Here is a 20,302-nt window from a genome sequence, read left to right as displayed (position 1 = left end):
CTACCATGGTAACAACGATTCCATTTATTACGCTCACCAGAAGAGCATTTGCTTGGGTAACCGTGGTGGGGCAGGAGTTAAATGTCATCCTGCCTTTAACAAAGACCACAGTTTTTTATCTGCCCAACAGCCAAAACTCAGCAACTTGACACTACTCAGTAAAAAATATTTCATGTGAAGCGATTATAACTACATGTACTAGGATTACAGACAATATTGTGTATGATGGCAAAGAATAGGGCCTGAATCTTCAAAGACAAGACCAATAAACAGCTGCAGCTTACATGAGTAGCAGTAGTTAGCAATGTACATGTGCTGAGATTAACTAACCAACCCACTGTATCTAATCAACACTACATCCTACCATTATCATACAAATTCCCAATGCTATTTGATGGGGCGGCACCCATTGATGATGATTGCAAAGTTGATAAAATGATGAGAAACAAATTGCACTCTGCCAGCAAAGTGGGGGGAGACCTCGATACTCTTTCCACTATACAACCACCAGATGTGAGTGCTCATCATTCTCTGAAAACTTCAGACAACAAAATGTGGATTCGTCGTCTAAACTTCTAACTTCTGCAAAAGCAAAAAACAACTAAATAAACAAATAAACAAAATTAAAAAAACCAAAAAAAATATAATTAATAATTTACTTAGAATTATATGGTTAACAAATCTAGCAACTTCAACCAAAGCTGTTTGATGACCAAATAGAAGTTTAGTGTGGTTGGTACAATGTTTCACCACACAAAGGGAGGAAAATAACCCGTCTAAAAGGCTTTCCTTGGGGGAGGGGGGGATCATGGCAAACACAGTATAAAAAGATATACATCACCGCACCTGCCACCAGCAAGAAAATACTTCAATCAAAGCTGTTTGGTGATGAAATAGAAGTTTAGTGTGGTTGGTACAATTTTCACCACACAATGGGAGGAAAATAACCCCTCTAAAATACTTTCCTTGGGGGATTTCACATAGCAAACACAGTATAAAAAGATATACAATCATTGCTCCTGCCACCCACAAGAAAATATGGGAAAATTTTTTCTTCCCTTATTCTAATGAGAAAAATCGCCAAAGTGTTCTCTTCTTCTTTGCATTATATGATTAACAAACTTGGCAACTTCAATTAAAGCTATTAGGTGACAGAACTGGAGTTTAGTTTGATCGCCAAAATGTTTCATCACAGAATGTGAAGAAGACTTGGGGGAAAATCTTACATTACAAACACAATATAAAAAAGATGAACAATTACAGCTCCTGCACCCACAAGAATACATGGGAAAATTTTACACCCTTTTTACATAAGAAAAAACATTAGGAATCTCCTCCTCCTCACCCATTGGAGTTATGGTGCAAATGGGGTTAGGTGGGTAAGATTAGAAGGATATGGGAAGACAACTAGACATTAGCAAGCTAGTTTTCCTACAAAGGTGCCCTAGAGCTCATCATAAAATGGAAATGATTCTGTCCTATACATTGAAACTATCCAATTCAGAATCTCATTCTCCAAAATCTCCGGTTCTCCACCTGAGACTCTTCATGCAGACTAATTTCATTCTCTCCAACCTTCTCACCTTTCACTTTGGCCAACACATTCTTGACAGTTGTTTTATCCCTCTAGAAGGCTGCTTAACTGTAGACTCATAAGAAAAAAGCATTATATAAACTAAATAGAATAGTAGACAAGATATGCTCAAAAAAGGGTATTTGTTCTCATCCAAGGATAAAAGTATCGGTTTTGACAAATATATTGATAACTCGGTTTTATGGATATATTGGAATATGTCAAGAAATATCAGTGGATATTCTGACACAAAATATCAGTAGGAAAAAAATTGTTCAAAAATCATAAATTTGGGAAAACTCCGAGAAAATTATAGAAGAAACAATAATATATGTATTAAAGTTGTTTTAATGTAAAAATTGATATATATGTATGATAAATTTGTAACATTAGGTAACTTATCAAAAAAAAATTTGTAACATTAGGTAATAATGTATAGAGGGGAAAGCAATTGCCTATTTAATAAGATGGTGCCCCTTGATAAAATCACCTGTTGCTTGTGGGCCAGTGGGGCTGAGGCCCATCACTTGATCCAACTCGTCATTAGATTAGGATTTTTGTAAAAATTGGGGAAGATGTGGTGCTGATGTGGCACCAAAATAATCGGTGATATTACTGATTTTTTGGTAAAATATCTGTATATTGCCAATTTATCAGTGAAAATCAGGTAAATTTTCCAAAATTTTGGATGAAGGAGATATTGGCCCCACTTATCGTGTTAGGGCCATCCGATACCCGTCAAATCAACGATATTTCGCCGATTTATCCCAATGTTTTCTTCCTTGTTCACATCTAACTTGAACAATCCAAACAACCTAACTGAACACATGATCAGGAAAAGTATCTTATTCTAGAATGCACAGCCCACAACCTTAAGAGTTGGGATTGGGTTGGTATTTAACATGACCAATGCACTCAAGATGCAGTTCTACCTAGTTCCTGCATCAAACCAATAGAGATAATAGTACTAGCCACCTCTGGTCCACAAAGCACATGCTTGCTGATTGAACAATTCAATTTAATGTTTAGTTCAACATAGGTTTTTTATGCACTCCAACTATACTTGGAAGATCTAAAGTAGCAAAGCAAAACCTATTCTCCCACTAAAAGCCTTAACCATATGTGACGAATTCTGTAGAGGAAAAAAAGAAGTAGCAAAATAAAAAAAGAAAAAAGAAAAAGAAAAAGAAAGGGCTAAACAGTAGTCCAATGTTTGGCACATGATGGGAAACCATCCATCTGAGGACTCACCGTTACGCATCAGATTTTAAAATAACCACATGTCCAAACCATGTAAGCTATCAGTACTCAGTCTTAGAACAAGCAAAAAAATAAATCTCATGATTAGCACTTCTAGGTACTTAATCAAGGAAGCAATTTTCATTTTTATTTTTTTACTTTTACGTATCACATATAAATTTTCCTTCCAACAATCCAAAGGTGTTACAAATGCCAGATCATGTGCACTAGAAAACTAAAACTCACCATCATTATTGGATCCTAAATTTGATCTTTTGCTCCAAGTAGGCATTATCAGGGTGCATCTTGCTTTTTAGTGAAAGAGACATCCATTATTTTTGTGCCATTTCAGCAGTAATGAAGATATCTCAACCAGCCTCTTGAAAAGATAGCCTCATCAAATAAGATCAAAATATCCTATCTCAATAACTTTTTACCACCGAACATATCAGAAATTTTTACTGTTCAAATTTTCAGAAATACTTGCTTGAGTTCATATATCAAAGTTACTAGAACAATATGGTATTTGGTACACAATTATTCAACTAAATGTAACCATCATAATATTAGTCCCTCCTTTTACACCAAATGTATAGAATATGTAGAAAACAAGAAATAATAGACCCTTCCATTAAATTTTAGTTAAGGAGAGGAGCCTATCTGAGTCATCTAAAATAGAGATTAAGGGTCAAAATTAGGGGAACAGAACCCTGAACTTCAAATAAATTATCACTCCAACCTTCTAATTATAGATAGATTTTTTTCTTTATATATATATATATATATGTTTAACGCCCCTGGAAGCTGAACTAGATCAATCAAATCCACCGTTAGTGCAAAGCATTGATCAAAAACCCAAATATGAAAGCAGGCTTGTGGGCATTATATCTATGCCTACAGCCCATTATTGTCTCACAAAAACATGCTATCAGGCTGTTTATAGACCTTGCTTTCCACATAATAAAGGATAGTTTGTGAAGAAATCAAGTTCAAGGGCAGAAATAGGAAGGAAAAACCATACAAACTTTGCATCAAAATTCTCCAATAAGTACATGGTCATACCTTAACTGAATACAATCAAGTCCTAGGTGAAGGCCTAGCATCAGATCCATCAGCTGACGAAGTTTCGCTATCGGAGTCTGAAATGATACACAGAGACAAGAATAATACACAGAGATGAGAAAAGAAAACCCAAACTTCATTTGAACATACATTAAATTGTCATTACTACAGGACCCAACAATATAAGATGGACAACATGATTCTCTATCAGCAAGTAAGAAATTTATCACATTACCACTTGAAGAGGATCCAGAGTCGCTGTCAGAGCTGCTTGAACTACTCGAACCACTTACATTCTCTCCTTGCTTTTCTCCTTGTACTGGAGATGAGGAGGAAATATTCCTTTCATCTGTTTGCATGCAGAACACAATCAATTGATCATATTAAAAAACATCAGGCTATCACCAAAAGAGATTAACCAATTTGCATGGTATAAGAGTTTTTACCTATATTAGTTTCTCTTGCTGCCTCTGTCACAACTGGGACAGGATTCTGAAAAAATACAATGAATGATACATTAAGACCCTAGTGATTCAGCATGAAAAAATATATATATTGGATTGGAAAATATAAACTCAAATCTTACCCTTTCCTGGATTTTCCGGGCAGCTTCTGCTCTGGCCTGAGCAAGTTCAGCTTTTCTCTTGTTCTTGCTCAGACTCTTTTTGTAATTCGTAACATACCTGTCCAACTCCCATAGAGTCTCTGCATCAACGCTATCAATGTCCACTTCAATTTCATCATTGTCTTGGCAGAGGGCCGAATTATTCCTTTTGATAATATGTACAATATTGTCCAACTTTTCTGAAGGTAAATTCTGAAGGTTTGTGCTGAGTTTCTGCTTCTCCTCAAAAGTCATGTCCCTTTTATTGGGATCCTTGGCCTTGGGCTTCTTCAAAGAAGGAGTCCTGACTAATGGAGTATAATTCATGGGTTTAATTTTGGGGTCAACTGCATATGTCATTGATTCCGATCTATCCAACACCCTTCTCATTTCATGTGAGGGCAACATTGGTGGTGGGGCAGGTAGTTTCCTTGATGTAGGTGTAGGAAGACCCATTTCATATTCATATCCAAGCCTCAATTCCCGACTATACTCAGCCTCTATGGCTGCCCATTTGTCCTCGAATATCTTTGATAACACCTCTGCCATTACATGAACATCTTGCCCTTTCGGATTATATGTCATAGCATTGCGAAAAGTAAGTCTTACATCCTCTGCAAACTCTCTCGGTGACTTGTACCAATTCTTGTTCAACCTAGATTTCACAGTACCTAAATCCATTGGATCCGTGATAATACTAAAATAGTCATGCAAACCAAGACCTTTTACATCAACTGGGCTATTAAAAACCCAACCATGTTTGTGCTTCATCAACCTCTCAAGCAAAGCACCACAATTCTTAAAACACTTGTTCATTGCAGACCCATATCCTGGTTCTACTCCCCCGTGCTTCTTTCCATTCAATTTCGTCTTCTTGTTACTCTCGGTGGGGAACTTCTCTTTACCAAGAAGAAACTCTGAAGTCCGATAAAACTGATTTGCCTTGGGTGTTCTCTTCTCTTTCTCCACGACATCACTCCCACCCTGACTATTCTCTATGACAGATATACTTAGCTGGTGCAAAGGCCTCGACAGTGACAAAGATTTCGCCTGTGGGAAAGACCTCGATTGTTGCAAAGGTCTTGACTGTTGTAAAGGTCTAGACTCATTCACCGATGCCACTTCCGAACTAACTCTCTTCGCCACACTATCATCAACAACACCGCCCTCACTTCCCAACACATCCTTGGCTTCAATCTTCTTCACTAAAGACCTAACCAAATCAAGCTCAGTCTGCAGCTTCCTTCGAAGCTCCCGCGTCTCTTGCTTCGACCTTGTCGCCAGATTGATCTTTATTCGATTTTCCAATCTCGAAATACCAGGTTTAACGGCCCCGTTTCCAGCCGGAGGAGCCTCAATGGAACTGGGCTCTGCGAGATGTGCCCGGCTGAGGCTCGACGAATCGTCCGACACCGCAGTTTCTGCGTTGATCTCGCGCGGTTGCTGAGACGAGTTCGCGTGTTCGGAAGCTACGGCTTGAACGGGCTGTTGAGGGGTGCTGTTGTTATCGCTGTTGTTTGGGGCTGTGGTGGTGGCCGTGGCTGTGGCTGTGGCTGTGGCGAGCGCGGCGGTGGTGGCTGTGTCGGTGGGGGTGGGTGGAGCAGTAGCCTTGGGACCCTTGAAGGCTTTTCTGGTATAGACCTTGCTTTCTTGCCATCTTTTCTTCTCTCGAGAACCATCACCTCCGCCACCGCCACCACCACCGACTATAGGGCCCGAAGCCATACATGTAACTCCGAAACCCTAACCCGATCCTCACCGATTCTTCCCACAACACAGATCGATTCGAGCTAGAGTTCCAATACGCACAAAGAATCGACAAAGAATCCCAAAAAATTTTAAGAAAAACCCTAAATTTCGCGAGAAAATCAACGATCAGGATTTTCTCGAGAAACAAACGCTAGGGCTTCCAGCCAAAAGTAGGGTTTCGAAGACCAAACCCAATCCTCACCTACTCTCTCTCCAGAACTTTCTCTCTCTAAATCTAATCCCCTTATCTTACAAACTGTACGGCTCCCAATGACTTAAAAAGAACCGCAGAGTTTTGGTGCGCTAGGAAGACGTGAAGGCCAAGTTTCTTTTCCATATGCTCTCGATTCCGGTGGAAGTGGAGCGTGTTCTACACGACGCATTCACAAAGCAGGGAATTCATATATTCTCTCTTTGACGGCTGAGATTGGCTGTATGGTGGGGATTTCGATTCTTACGGTCTGACAAGTCCCCAGCGCGTTAACACGGCGCGTGAGATGGTCGACCGCTAAGTAACAAGCTGGAGGGTAGTTGATTCCACTTCGTGTTTCTTGGTTGGAATATTCCATGAGTTGGGATCCAAATTTCTCATGTTGTTTTCATTATAAAAAATAAATCATAAAAATTAACATAAATCACACGCTTGTTTGTAATACTATTTATTTGGAGCTTAGTCATGTCATTAAACTTATGTGACATTAATTTAAGCTATATTAATGATTTTCGCAAATTTAGAAGCACATAATCTCATAAATTCCTTAGGATGAAGGCAAACTTAAACCTAATCTAATGATTCAATAAAATAAGACAAATGTTTTTATTGTTTCATGACAGACGACAATTGTGTATTTTTTAATAAAGATAAATTATGGGTAAAGATTATACTGTCGTAGGTGAATGTGAAACTTCTTTAAAGCTTTGGTTATGGAAAGAAATCCAAAAATGGTTATTGGTGCAATTAATAGAATCTTAAAGTTTCATGATGTTTCATTATTACTTTGATACATGATATTCGATCTCTTACAAGATAGAGTATATTTTTAATGTTTAAATTTATTTTTGTGAATTTAGTGGAGTTCTTTACACGCCTTAGTCATGATAATGATAGCAATTTATCATCTCTATCCTTTGATGGATTTCCTATCATTTTTCAATACATGGTGCTTCCAAACAATCAAAGCTATGATAAAATCTAATTAGATCATATCCAGATTTCAACAAATCCAACTTATCGAGTCCATTAGTTGATATGAATTAATGAATCTAAATCTAGATCATTCACATCTATGGGAATTAACCAATTATTTGGAATAAGAAGATTGCACTAGTTGTATCACACATACACTTAGATATGATTAGGAAATATATTCACCAATACCTCACTATTCTAAGAGAGAATGAGATATGGGAGAAACTCTAAAACTTGAGAAAAAAAAAACTTTGGGTAGAGCTTAATTAGGTAGATAACATGATGCAAGGCATGACAAGAGCAATCAATTAGCTGAATGATTCAAATAATCTCAAATAGTAGATATTCATGATGTATGAGTTCAAAATGCATCCCTAAATAGAATTAGTCGATTTGTAATTCAATTCCATTTGATCTACATGCATTGTGCCTAGATCATAAGAAATATTGAATTGTATATTTATAATAATAGAAATAGTTCATTTATGTAATGAATAGTTTCCTACTTAAAGGTTTAGATCAGATTGTAAGAAATTGGTAATACATTCATGCGTCTCATAAGCTAATTCCTTATAGCATTAACCTTAACAAATTGAACAACTAATTGATTAAGCCAATAAAGGGTTAAATAATTAGCTGATTAAAACTTTAAGTATTAAGTTTATACGTTGGACAATTAGAGTGGAGTCAAATGTGGTCAATGATTTGTAGAAAATAAAGTGTGGTTTAACTCATTTTAAAGTGAACAAAGTTTTAAAAATGTAAAATGTGATTCTAATCAATGTAGGAAGAGGGTCCCCTCCACATGAGATGAACATGAATAATGTGTCATGTTAAATGGTTTCTAGATGAGCCTCTCAAAATCCCTTTAGGTGGGCTTGGTCCGAAGTTGCTCTTAGCCTTCCACTTACTTCTTCACAAGCCTATTAGGATAGGTAGTGGACTATAATATATGCCACATAAAGTTCTCCTTTTCTAATATGGGATTTAGATGAACAATTTACATATGCAGTCTTCCAACAATCCCCCGTAGAGTGCATGAGCAAAGGAAAAAATAAAGAAGCTCTTTGATCAAGATTTTTTGTGTGAGACAAAGAACTTACCCCCTAAATTGATTTTTCAACTCAAACTATATATAGTGAGCTAGCATAAATAGGTCATACACCCCACTTGGATATCGGTGAAAGCTTTAGGATTTTTTTGTGTGAGACAAAGAACTTGCCTCCTAAATTGATTTTTCAACTCAAACTATATATAGTGAGCTAGCATGAATAGGCCATACACCCTATTTAGATATTAGTGAAAGCTTTAGAGAACCTATTTAGGTTCTCAAAAGGAAAAGACCCCATCTCCACTATGGTTATTTGGTTAAGATGGTTGAAATTACACATATATTTGTAAAGTAACCCATACCCTTCAAAAGCATAAAATATGACCCTCATAGCACAAAAATACCCCTTATTTTCCATAACTCAAGTTTTCCCTCCATTTTCATCTTACCCTTTTTTTTTTTTTTTCTTTTTCTTTGTTTCTTTCAACAAAGAAAGTTAAGCTCTCGCTATTCTCTCCTTAGCTCTTAATTAATGACCATAAGAATGAGTTAAGAGATTCAAATAATCAACATTATTTTTTTTCTTCATTTTATTTTTTTCTTTTTCTTCCATGATAAATAAATCTAAAAACCTCATTTTACCATTGCAAACCAAGAAAAAGGAACTCTTTACTATTAGCTATGAAAATGTTGTGGAAAGAAAAAATGATAAGGTCAAATGATGGTAAACAATGAATTTCGTGTAGAGAAAATTATGTTGATTTCAATATTATTGGTTAGTTCTCTATCAAAATATTTATTTAAACTCAAATATGATTGAGTTTCATTTATAAATAACTTAATTAGAGTCAAATTTTCAATTAAAATATTCACCTGGACTTAGCTATGGTTAAATTCTATTTGTGAAGAACTTAATTAAGATTAGGTTTTCAATCAAAATATTTACCTGAACTTAACTAAGATTTAGTTTCATTAATTTACAAATAACTTAAGTAGGGTTAAGTTCTCAACTAGAATATTCATCCAGATTTATCTATAATTGGCTTATAATTTATGATGGACTTAAAAGGTTGAGTTCTCAATTAAAATATTCACACTTGAAACTATAATTGGTTAAATTTCATTTGTAAATAACTATTAGGTTAAGTTCCCTCAAATTAGAGTGTTTACATTTAAATTTAAATTCTCAATTAAAATTTTTTATGTGGGCTTACTTACAATTGTCATTTACAAAGAACTACCTATTAAGTTTTCAAAATCAAAATGTTCACTTGACTATAGTTACATTTTATATATAAAATTTCACCTCAACTTAAGTATTATAGTTCATATTCACTTACTTAAAAAGTACTAAGTTAAATTTTGTAAACTAAACTATTCACTTAAATTTTGATTATGTATTTATCAACAACATATAAAGTGCTAATAATAAAATGAATGATACTCTAATTAAAATGTTCACTTGGATCGAAAATATGTTTTACACATCAAACTACACTAAAAATATTAAAATTTTGAATACCACGTAAAATTCTTCCAAATTAAGATTCAACTTTTAACAAAATATGAACTTATTATTTGGGCAAAATTTGAAAGCAACACAATTCTGTTGTCATTTTCTTTTAAAACTAGTCTAGATGAACATTGATTGGTGACTTGGATAAATAATGTAAATAATGTAATTTATCCATGTGTTTTTAATTTTTTTTAAAATCTGGCTCATAATTATTATAGTATAGATTGATGATTTAAATCTTGTTGGAACTCTTGAAGAGCTCTAAGTTCCTTCATGGATGCTCGTTCACTTAAATTGAAGATAACTTATTTTATTCATTTCAAATACAATTGGTGACCTAATTTATCCTATAAACTTATACAACTACATATTAGGTTGTTTGTCAATTTTCTAATAGAATACAATTCTACATCAACTTGAAAACTTAGAATGATGTCCAATATGTTTTGTGACATCTTCTTAAAGTGACAAGTATGGGTTTAATATTTTATTTAAGAGGATTAAAATTGTAGTTGCTTGGATACATAGATTAATTACCATTATCTTTCACATCCTTATAAAACTCAATATCAAATAGGGTATGTATTTATTTGTGGTAATACTACAATACCATGAAAATCAATAAAAACAAATAATAGTTGTGGCTAGGGATGTAAATTCGGCCTATTGACCTAAAGCCTAACTCAGTTTGTCCAAAAATTTCAAGCAAGACATGTTTGGCTTAGCAAAGGGCGGCTCAAGCCTGTTAGTACCATTACTAAGATGACCCAAACTTGTCTCATTTACATACTTATTCGAAAATCATATAAACCATCTTCTATCAAAGACAATATAATAACATTACATGAATACCAAGTTGTATGTATTGCACATATTCAATGAAAAGATGTTAAAGGTAATAGTCAAATACATTTCAGTGAAGTTCTTTTCTACACACATGTTTTAGAAGAGAAATTAGTTCAAATTCAATATGAAAATTTAAGTAATGATCTAATTGACATTTTTATAGTCATTACCAACCATGACATTCAAGAAGCCCATATTCAATTCAAAGATATTTATGCTAAATTAAGCAAGAAAATACCATCATATCTCTATATAAGGAGATTATTCTAATAAAGATGTTAGCATGTTGTACTTTTGTTCTTACTCATCCAATTTTTGTCCCATGAATAAAGGTTTAGCTATAGTTTATTAAAAATATTGTATTCTTTTTCCTTAAAATAAAACAAAAAATATTTCCCATATGGTTATTTTCTAATAAGCTCTTAACCAGATATATGTTTTGTATACCATTTTGATAGCAAGGAAGTGTTATAATTTGCTAACAAATTTGTAAATTATCATACTATTACCAATAGTAGCTTTTGGTTTATCATTGAAGAATTTAATATGAAGATTTATACCCCTTCATTAAGAATAGGACACTTAGTTGATATAACTTTCATTCAAATAGAAGTATTTTTTTTCCTTATTTATTATTTTATTTTTCTTTTCTGCTTCTCTTTATGTTTGCTTCACATAACAGTATTCTCCTTAACACAATTCTTTCAACAATTTTTTGAGGTTTTCCGGTGCCTAGCTATGAACATCTGAACCTGGTTCAGAACATACCCACGTGCCAAGAAAAAGAAAATGCAAATTACATAGGATTTCGATTCACTTTAGTTTGTTTTATCCAACCTCTCTTTTGTTGTTCTCTTTGTTAAAGGCTATACATGGGTTAAGAGGAAAATGGCAGTTGTGACCATTTAGATTCTGAAGGGTCAAAGTTTACTTTTATAGATTTATTGTCAGCCAGTTGGGATGTATATATATAAATGCCCCCCTAACCACCCAACCAGGCCCTTTTAATGCTGGCCGGGGCCGTGTCCTTTTAAAGTTTTATGATGCATTAAGTTGTTTGGTTTGCAGGAAAGTAGTAAGAAAAATTTTCGAATCTAACCAAAAATTAATGGATGTATATTGAAATAAAAATGCCAACCACACTGAAAAAGGAAGATTGAAAGAATATATTCTTCCCTTACGTGGTTCTGGGGTTTTGTTAACTTATCCCAGGTGATCTGCAGATCAGAGATAAATATATATATTTCCACTGTAAGCCCAAAGATTATGGTTGGTCCAATATGGCATGAGTGCCTTCTCCTGATATATATATATATATATATATATATATATATATATATATATATATATATATATATATACGTGAATGGACACTAAATGTTAGACACATACTAAGAGTTACTTTACTTTAGCTAGGTGCCCAAGTGAGGTTCCACTGTAGCATGAAAACCTCATATGGAAATCAGTTGAAGTCATTCGGATGTTATACAAAATTAATTAATATTTACTTGTCCATGGGACTACAAGTTTTTTAACTATGAGTATGTGGGATAACTTAAAAATATTATGATGTAGTTCCATCTATTTATTGACATAACAATAAATTAGGATATTTTGTGGGCTTTTATAATATTTACAAAATTTATATATTGGTGACTTTACACCTAGTATAACATTATAATTTATTTATGAATTTACAATTTTTGCAACTTCATAATTTACTGGTAACTTTATAATTTTTATTTGTAATTTTACAATTTATTGTAAATTTATAACTTTTATAATTTTACAATTTATTTGTGAATTTCTAATTTTTTTAATTTTATAATTCATTAGTATCTTTACAATTTTTTTTATTTATTATAATCTAATACTTTATTTTAAACTTATAATTGCTTATAACTTTACAATTTATTGTATATTTACAATATTTTAACTCTTAAAGTAAATGAATAAAGTAGTTGCAACTTATTTATATATTATGAAACTTTTCATATTTCAAATTTAATTACCTCATCTCCATAACTATAGTGAGGATATGTGGCATGGGCCTTTGTGAGATTGCTATATTTCTAGTAAGTTTATTCTAAATAAATTGGTAATTATAATTACATTTAAAATAAATTACAATTTCACTCAAAAATACAAATATATAAAAGTGAGTAGCTACTTATATATTAACCATTCTATTAAATATGTAAATACATTGATGAAAAAAAAAAGTTTTGAGTTATCTTCTTAGATATCTAAGAATCTCGATTGGTTGTTTTAATGACCAATTTTTTTTATTCCAAATTATGAATGAAATTACAAATATGAAAACCACTCTTTTTTTCAACACACAAGTGTCTTGACTCTTATTTTCACAAAGAAATAGGAAAAAAAAAAAATTCAAGAGAGAACTTCTGTTCTAGAATGAAGCATAGTTTTCTTTTTGGTTTTTATAGGAAGAGACATGACTTTAGAGAGAGAGAGAGAGAACACATTTTTTTAATGGTATCAATTTCTGGATAGTTTTAATACTCCTAAAAACTGCACGCTTCCTCTCATTTCTAAGTTATTGGGTTGAGTCAGCTTATCCCACTCGGTATATTCAATTGGTATTTTAATCTAATTTATAGGTGAAACAATCTTGAATATTTAATGAATCTTTTATAAAACATCCACTAATTTTTATATATCATTTATAAAGTCAATTTATACCCATGCAACTCATTATTAAATATCTACTATTGACAATATCAAAACTATATAATCAAATATAAAATATAGTAACATCTTTAAGCCAAAAGACTTTATATGCCATTAAACAAAACAAATACTAACATGACAATAAGTTACCTTATAACGAGTCCTAAAGTTTAATAAGAGTGTCCACTATCTAGTGATTGAGATCCATCAGTTTATCACATATAGTAGTACGACCTATAATAACTTTTAATAAGCATATTTTTTATGATAAATTTAAAAGTTATAAACATATTTTAAAATTATAAGAAAATTAGAACATGTTTATTTATTAATAATCTCTATTATTAAGATGATTTTTATACAATATAAATTGAAAACAAATACTATCAGTTCTAACATATATAATTTGAACTCATACGAAATTTTATTTTTGCCTATTGGCTTTATATGATAAATAATTCTTTTAGAGGCAAATAGAATAAATGGTAAATTAAAAGTAAAAATAGTGTTGGTATGTTATTGTATTTAATGTGTTTTATGCCTTGTTACAATGGTCATCTTTTTCACTGTTGATAAGGTTACTCATTGTTTAATGTGTCAACATTTATAAAATGATCAAATGTTTTTTAGAAATTCAGAGACCAAGCATTTGTTTTTTCCTCCTCTCTTACTTTGTAAATTATACTCATCTCTCTATACAACCTGAGCTTTACATGGGTTAGGTAATTGGTTCGATTTTAATAGACACTGAGGAAAAGATAACCATTCATAGATTGGATTGATGCTCTAGTGCTATGTTATAAAATGATATTGGTTTCTTGTAAGTATCCTATGCATCATTTTTTAGAGGAATATATTCAAAAGATCATAAATGGAAGGAAAAGATTTTTATTATGTTGTTATATTTGTAAGAGATCCCTAATTGATTAAGTGTCAAGGATCAAAACAAAGTGACCCATTTGCAACTAATATCCATTGAAACATACATGGATTGTAACAAGGATTCTGAGCTGAACTTTTGCCAATTTATAGCCTGGATTTAGAGAAACTAGCAGAAAGGAAGTGCATGCTGTAGAATAGATTATCAGAGAAGAAAGACAGGAGTTAAAGATGACATTTCATTGCTTTTGAAACCACAATTTCAATCTCATCTCATTCCTTACACACATGGGATTGATTTATTTAGTTGCAGGGTCTTTATTGAGAAGTACAGATAGAAGTTTTTATCCAGAAAACATGCAGAAAGACATGCATGTTCCTTTGAATTACCGTACTTGCATATCAACTCAAAACCAGGAAAAAAATAAGGCAGAACTAGTAGTAATACTCCTGCAATCAAACAAAACCTGCTTGATGATCAGCAGCTACGGAGCTGTTGGTGGGTCATGAGAGTTATGCTGAGGGTCTGGCCCTCCAGGTGAGACTCTATCAGACCCTACACCTCCTGTCGTTCCTACATTGATAGAATTAAGTTTGGCAAGATCATAGCCTAACTCCAGCAAAATAAGCCGGCTGTTAATATTCTTCTTCATCACTGGGGGGCCATGAAGAATACGCCCATGGGAGCCCTTGAATAGCACTGGGCATACAACCAAGAACAGTATCCACATCCGTACAGCATTTGAGCTAGCCATTCAGTGATGGATGAGAAACCAGAATTGCTGCTAGGTGGAAACTAGAAGCTTGAGCTGTGAAAAGAAGAATGTAGTATGTTGAATTATAACAAGCCTTCTATTTATAGAATGACATGAATGGGAACAAAAGGTAGTGCTAGTGGAGAGAAGATGCATGCAAATTTTGTCTGATTCCATAAACAGACAAATAGGCTTCATGGCAGGCTGTCTTCTAGTCCATATAATATGGTGGAGTCCATCCTCCTACCCATCAAGTGGAGGAGCAATGGCTGGTTTGCAGATTATATTTGAGTTTCATGAAAAAGTTCAAGAGAATGATACATAAACAAAATTCGATACAGACATAAGTCCTCCAATCAACCCCAGGTGCCAAATTGTTAGTGGGGGTGTTGTAGCCCAGTCTTTAGTTATTTACTCAATGGAACTATCTAGTGATCATCTATTTGTCTTTATTTGCTGCCTTTGAACACCAGGATTTAAATTATAAACTACCCACTTAAGAAGAGATTCACATTTAGCAGAAGCACAAAGAATCATTGACACAAACAGTGTAAGTAATGCCAAAGTTGATATGTGATGCATATGCTTTTTGTTTTTCCTTTTCATATTCTATATTTCCTTAATGATTCACCAGGCATAACCCTCGTGGGATCTTGGATGAGTCTGCAACAAATTAGATATATAAACAAGCATATCCTAATTAATGGTCTTGGTTTTTTTCTTTTGTCTGGACTCATGCTAGTTAATAATTTGATTATCTAATTAACCTTTGCTTTCGGTTGCCTGTCATGATAGAAGTGGAGCGAATCTGCATAGATGAACAAGACACAGATTGATAAAGGCCTTAATCATATCTTCTGATCCGCGTCAAAAGGTATAAAAAGGACGATGCATGCCACACTAAATCTGATCAGATTTCAGTCCTTGTCCTTCAAAAACTCCTCTGTATATTCTTTACCATTACTGTCCATGCATGCTTGGAGAATTTTTTAATAGAACTTCATATTTCTGACTATATTGACAAAACTTCCTATCTTTCTACACAAAAACAACCTTGAAATACTTCAATATTTTGAGCCAAAAACTACAGAACTTTTGGTAAAACTGTTGTATTCATGTGAGTGTGCCTTTCAGAGGAAATCCTAAATACTTTGAATGATATAATTTGGTTCAACTGTATTATATTCATTCTATTATTTAATCTGTTATGCTGCATTTATTGCTTGGAACTTGCCCTAGTCCCCAACTCCAATTACCCTGAATCCACAGGAAAAGCAATTTGATCATGTGTGCTAATATGTGATAATAAATTGTCAGTACTTGGAGATTTTCCAGGAAAAACAAACTAGGCTCATATGCATGTTTCTCGTGGAAGCTGTTAGGTGACAAGACCCTGTCCTTGTTCAAATTCTAGTCATCATAACCAGTTGACACAGTATAGTAAAAAACCAATGTGGAAACCTTATACCAAAATCTCCTAATTTTTAGTTGTTCTTTCACAGTTGGCCAATCATCACCTTCAGAGCAGTTGCAAATGAACAGCAGACCTTTCAACCTCAAAGCACTATCAATTCTCTTTGTAGTATTTATTATAAAAGTAAGAGTAAAATTCCCAACCACTGTTTTCTTTTTTTTTTGGACAGTTGTATGTGGTAGCCAATTATACAAGAGAAATGGGAATTCTCTCTGGAAAAGCTTAATTATATCATCTGTTTTTCGAAGCCTAATGGAAGATTTTATGTTGGCTAAAGCAATATTTAATATAAGAACACTCTATAATGCAGTGGCGGATTAAATTTTAAATTTCCATGGATCTTGTATCTACTTTCAACAATTGAAAGCTACTCCTCTTTCACGATTCAAAGTTGCTTCTTTTATAAGTGAAAAAGAGGAAGCTCCACCTTATGTGGTCCTGTATAGATATGCTTTCTACCGAGAGGTTCATGTTGTGGGAAAGTTAATTGGGTGAACTTGTGTATAAATGCAACAGAAAAAAAGGCAAAATGGAAACATGCCACGAGCAATGATATGTAACTTGTTTGTGTGGAGACCTAACTCTGGGGCCAAAGGATTGGTCCCTTGTTAATAAACTACAATACCTACCAGCAGCATTGCAATAAAATTGATCTTTTAGTGTTCCTAAAGTTCACTGTTTAATTGTAACCTTTTTATCAGAACAGATGAAACAAATTTATCATCTATGTTTCAGTTAGCTTGTGAATCATTACTGGATTCCTGAAGAGTATAGACAAGTTTCAAATTACTCCCATAACATCTTAAGCTCTTTTGGATGTTTATAGGACACTTAAACATCCCCCTTTTCTTAAGGTGCATGCATGGCTTTTCTTCTTCCCACGTTCATTCTTTGGTCCCTTTCCAGATCATTTCCAACAGTTTTGCAGCTATATACTCATATCAACATGGCTTTAAGTTTATAGGACACTTAAATATTCCTTGTTACTTAAGTTGCATGCATGGTTTTTCTTCTTCCCAAGTTCATTCTTTGGTCCTTTCCAGATCATTCCCAGCAGTTTTGCAGCTATATCCTCATCTCAAAATCCTTAAAGTTGACTATTTACACAGGATAAGACCATCCAAGAACCAGGCCATAAACCAAAGCCATCTGAGAAGAATGAAAATTACTAATTACGAACAAATTCATCTGGTAAGTCTTATTTTATTGCATAGATAGGACAAATAGAGGAGGAAGACGACTAATCAAGTGTCAGTGGTATGAACATCACACTTGCATTTGCTGTTTTGTCCTAATTGATGCTTTTGTTTCTGATGTATATGGCAATGCAAGCCTCAGAAGGAGACAAATTCTTCTGACACATTCTCATTGTCCTCTCTGATGTGGAATTATCCGCAATTTTATGGATTTCCCATCACTTCAAATGAGATAAATTGTGCATATTCTTCATTAGAGTGGTCCTTGGATGTACACCTCTTTCACTCTTTCGTTACATTTGGAGAGTACTCCACTTCAGGAATAGGATAATTTTAAAAAACGAGTGGATAAAACTTACAATGATTTGGATTTTGGAGCCAGCCTTTAATCTGCATCCATTCAATATTAAAACATCAGCAAATATGTCAGATTTCCTATGAATCTCCTATATAATTAAGCTACTTTTCCAACCCAATGGCCTTGCACGAGTGGCTCTTTGCCAGCTATTACATTTAAGAGTAAGAAAATGAATTCTAACCTGAAGAGTGAATGCAACATTAATTTATTATTAGCATCTTGGATCCAGCAATGAAGGCCTTAATCAAAATCTTATCCACAACAAAGTTTCCGATAATACCAAATTAAATCTCACCAATTACCATATATCTGCGACTCCACGTACGTCCTTTAAGAATGTTCGACTTTAAGAAGTCTTATAACTAAAGCTATGGTGGTTGACAAGTTCTTTGAGTGTTGAATTGTGAAAAGAATTTCAATTTACTTATATGGCTTATGTTCTTTTGGAGGTCATGCAGAACTTAAATCTCAAGAAACCAAAGCTCTTATACCATCTTAAACGACTAACTTAAATCAAAAGTACTTTATCTTATCAGGGGATGGACCAACAATACGTCAGACCAACATATCCCAACTTTGAGTTCCTCTAAAACCAAATTAGTTGACTGAATAAACATCTGTTTATAGTGAAATAGGATGCAATTATGGGATAATTCTTTGGTTAATCTGAATCAGAGGCGATGGAGTAATAGACATCAAATGTACTCTTTGTCTAATCCATTAGCTTCCTCTCTTCCCAAGAAGATGCAGGAAAATAATTTTAGAACAATTGAGTTTGGACATTATTTGGAAATCTACGTCTTCTTTTCTCTCCCTCTCATCAAGTAACTAATATGGCATCGGGAGAACTGCTAAGAAGAAAAACTATAAGTGACACCAAGATCTCAACTATGAAGCATGCATGGAAACTGTTAAAGAGATTTCACTTCTCCCAGGAAGGAGAGAGAGAGATCTAACCTACATGATACCCGGTAAAGAAGGTGAACAAAGAAGACAAATGATAAAATTCTTATGCCAAAAAAAAAGGTTCTTCTATTACAACATGATAGGCCCCCCCACCTTCAAGCGAAAACCAAGCTTGCACAGTGGGCTGGGCTGGGCTTGATACACAAGGAGAAAAATGATAAAAAGAAAAAAAGAAAAAAAGGAAAAAAAGAAAAAGAAAAAAGAAGAAGAAGGGAGATACATCTGCAACCAAATACCCTCAATAGTCAATAGGGCAATATCTAAGGCAGTGCTGGTGGTTTTGAGTGATGCTGAGGATCTGGTCCTCCAGGTGACACTCTATTGGCTCCTGCATCCAGTGTTGACATCCGCTGAAGATGCTTTAGTTTAGACTCATCGTAGCCTAAGTCACGTAAAAGAATTTGGCTGTCAATCCTCATCTGCATGCGGATGCGCGCCTGCAAACTCATGAAGAAGGTTGAGAAGACTACCAAGAACAGTATCAACACTCGCACTCCAGTATGGTTGGCCATGCATGCAAAGGTTGATGAACTAGTGACCAAACTAGGTTCCAATATATAGCTCAAGCTGCAAGGAATATACGAATTAAAATTATACAACTAAATGCAAGTATGAGTGATCAATGCTAGTGGAGATAACATGACTCTGAATTATGCTTTGTCTTCTCTCAAAGCTTATGTCTTTTAACCATATAATAATAGAATCAAACAAATACTTCCAAGGCAGAGTGTTGTGTTCGACAAAAAATGGTGTTTAAACATAAAATGACTCCCAATCATTCCCATTTTCTCTCTCTCCCAACTCCCATATCTAGTCATCTTTTGTTTTAATCGACATACTTGGACGGTGGCGAGACATTAAATTTAAGGGGAAGTGATCCATATGAATCATGTCTACACAAAACGACTGATCCTCATAAAAACATCAACACATGTAGTAGAATTTCTTATGATTTTCTTTTGTCCACTCATGTTTCCTTTCATACCGATTCGCCACGCACAAGATGACCGTCCTGAATGGAATATTCAGAGTCACTTTCATATGACCCTAAGGAATAAAGAAATAACAAAATGAATCCTATCTTGGTATTCTGATTCCTGTGAATTTTCTCATCCAATCAGCTTTAACCTGCATTAAATAATAGAGGTGGAGGA

At 34.0% G+C, this 20,302-nt stretch overlaps 1 protein-coding gene across 3 annotated transcripts; it reads right to left on the bottom strand.

Moving 5' to 3' along the window:
* Positions 1–6: 6 nt before the first annotated feature.
* On the bottom strand, positions 7–6,485 carry LOC117926628 (transcription factor GTE4-like). 3 transcript variants are annotated; one of them, XR_004653199.1, is made up of 6 exons: positions 4,461–6,485; positions 4,321–4,366; positions 4,110–4,223; positions 3,875–3,951; positions 773–846; positions 7–582 (listed from the first exon to the last, which is right to left on the bottom strand). XR_004653199.1 is itself a non-coding variant. In XM_034845797.1 (5 exons), exons 1-4 carry the CDS (start codon positions 6,201–6,203, stop codon positions 3,890–3,892), a joined length of 1,965 nt encoding a protein of 654 aa, XP_034701688.1. In that variant the 5' UTR covers positions 6,204–6,483; the 3' UTR covers positions 7–582; positions 3,875–3,889. The 3 variants fall into 3 exon arrangements, 2 of the variants coding, with proteins under 2 accessions (XP_034701688.1, XP_034701689.1); XM_034845797.1 differs by lacking the exon at positions 773–846 and having other exon boundaries at positions 4,461–6,483; XM_034845798.1 differs by lacking the exons at positions 7–582; positions 773–846 and adding an exon at positions 1,150–1,642.
* Between the last annotated feature and the right edge of the window lie 13,817 nt (positions 6,486–20,302).

The sequence above is a fragment of the Vitis riparia genome, chromosome 12 (assembly GCF_004353265.1).
Source record: "Vitis riparia cultivar Riparia Gloire de Montpellier isolate 1030 chromosome 12, EGFV_Vit.rip_1.0, whole genome shotgun sequence".
NCBI lineage: Eukaryota > Viridiplantae > Streptophyta > Magnoliopsida > Vitales > Vitaceae > Vitis > Vitis riparia.
Note: the sequence above shows the minus strand (reverse complement) of the source record. Positions and strands in the feature narration are given on the sequence as shown.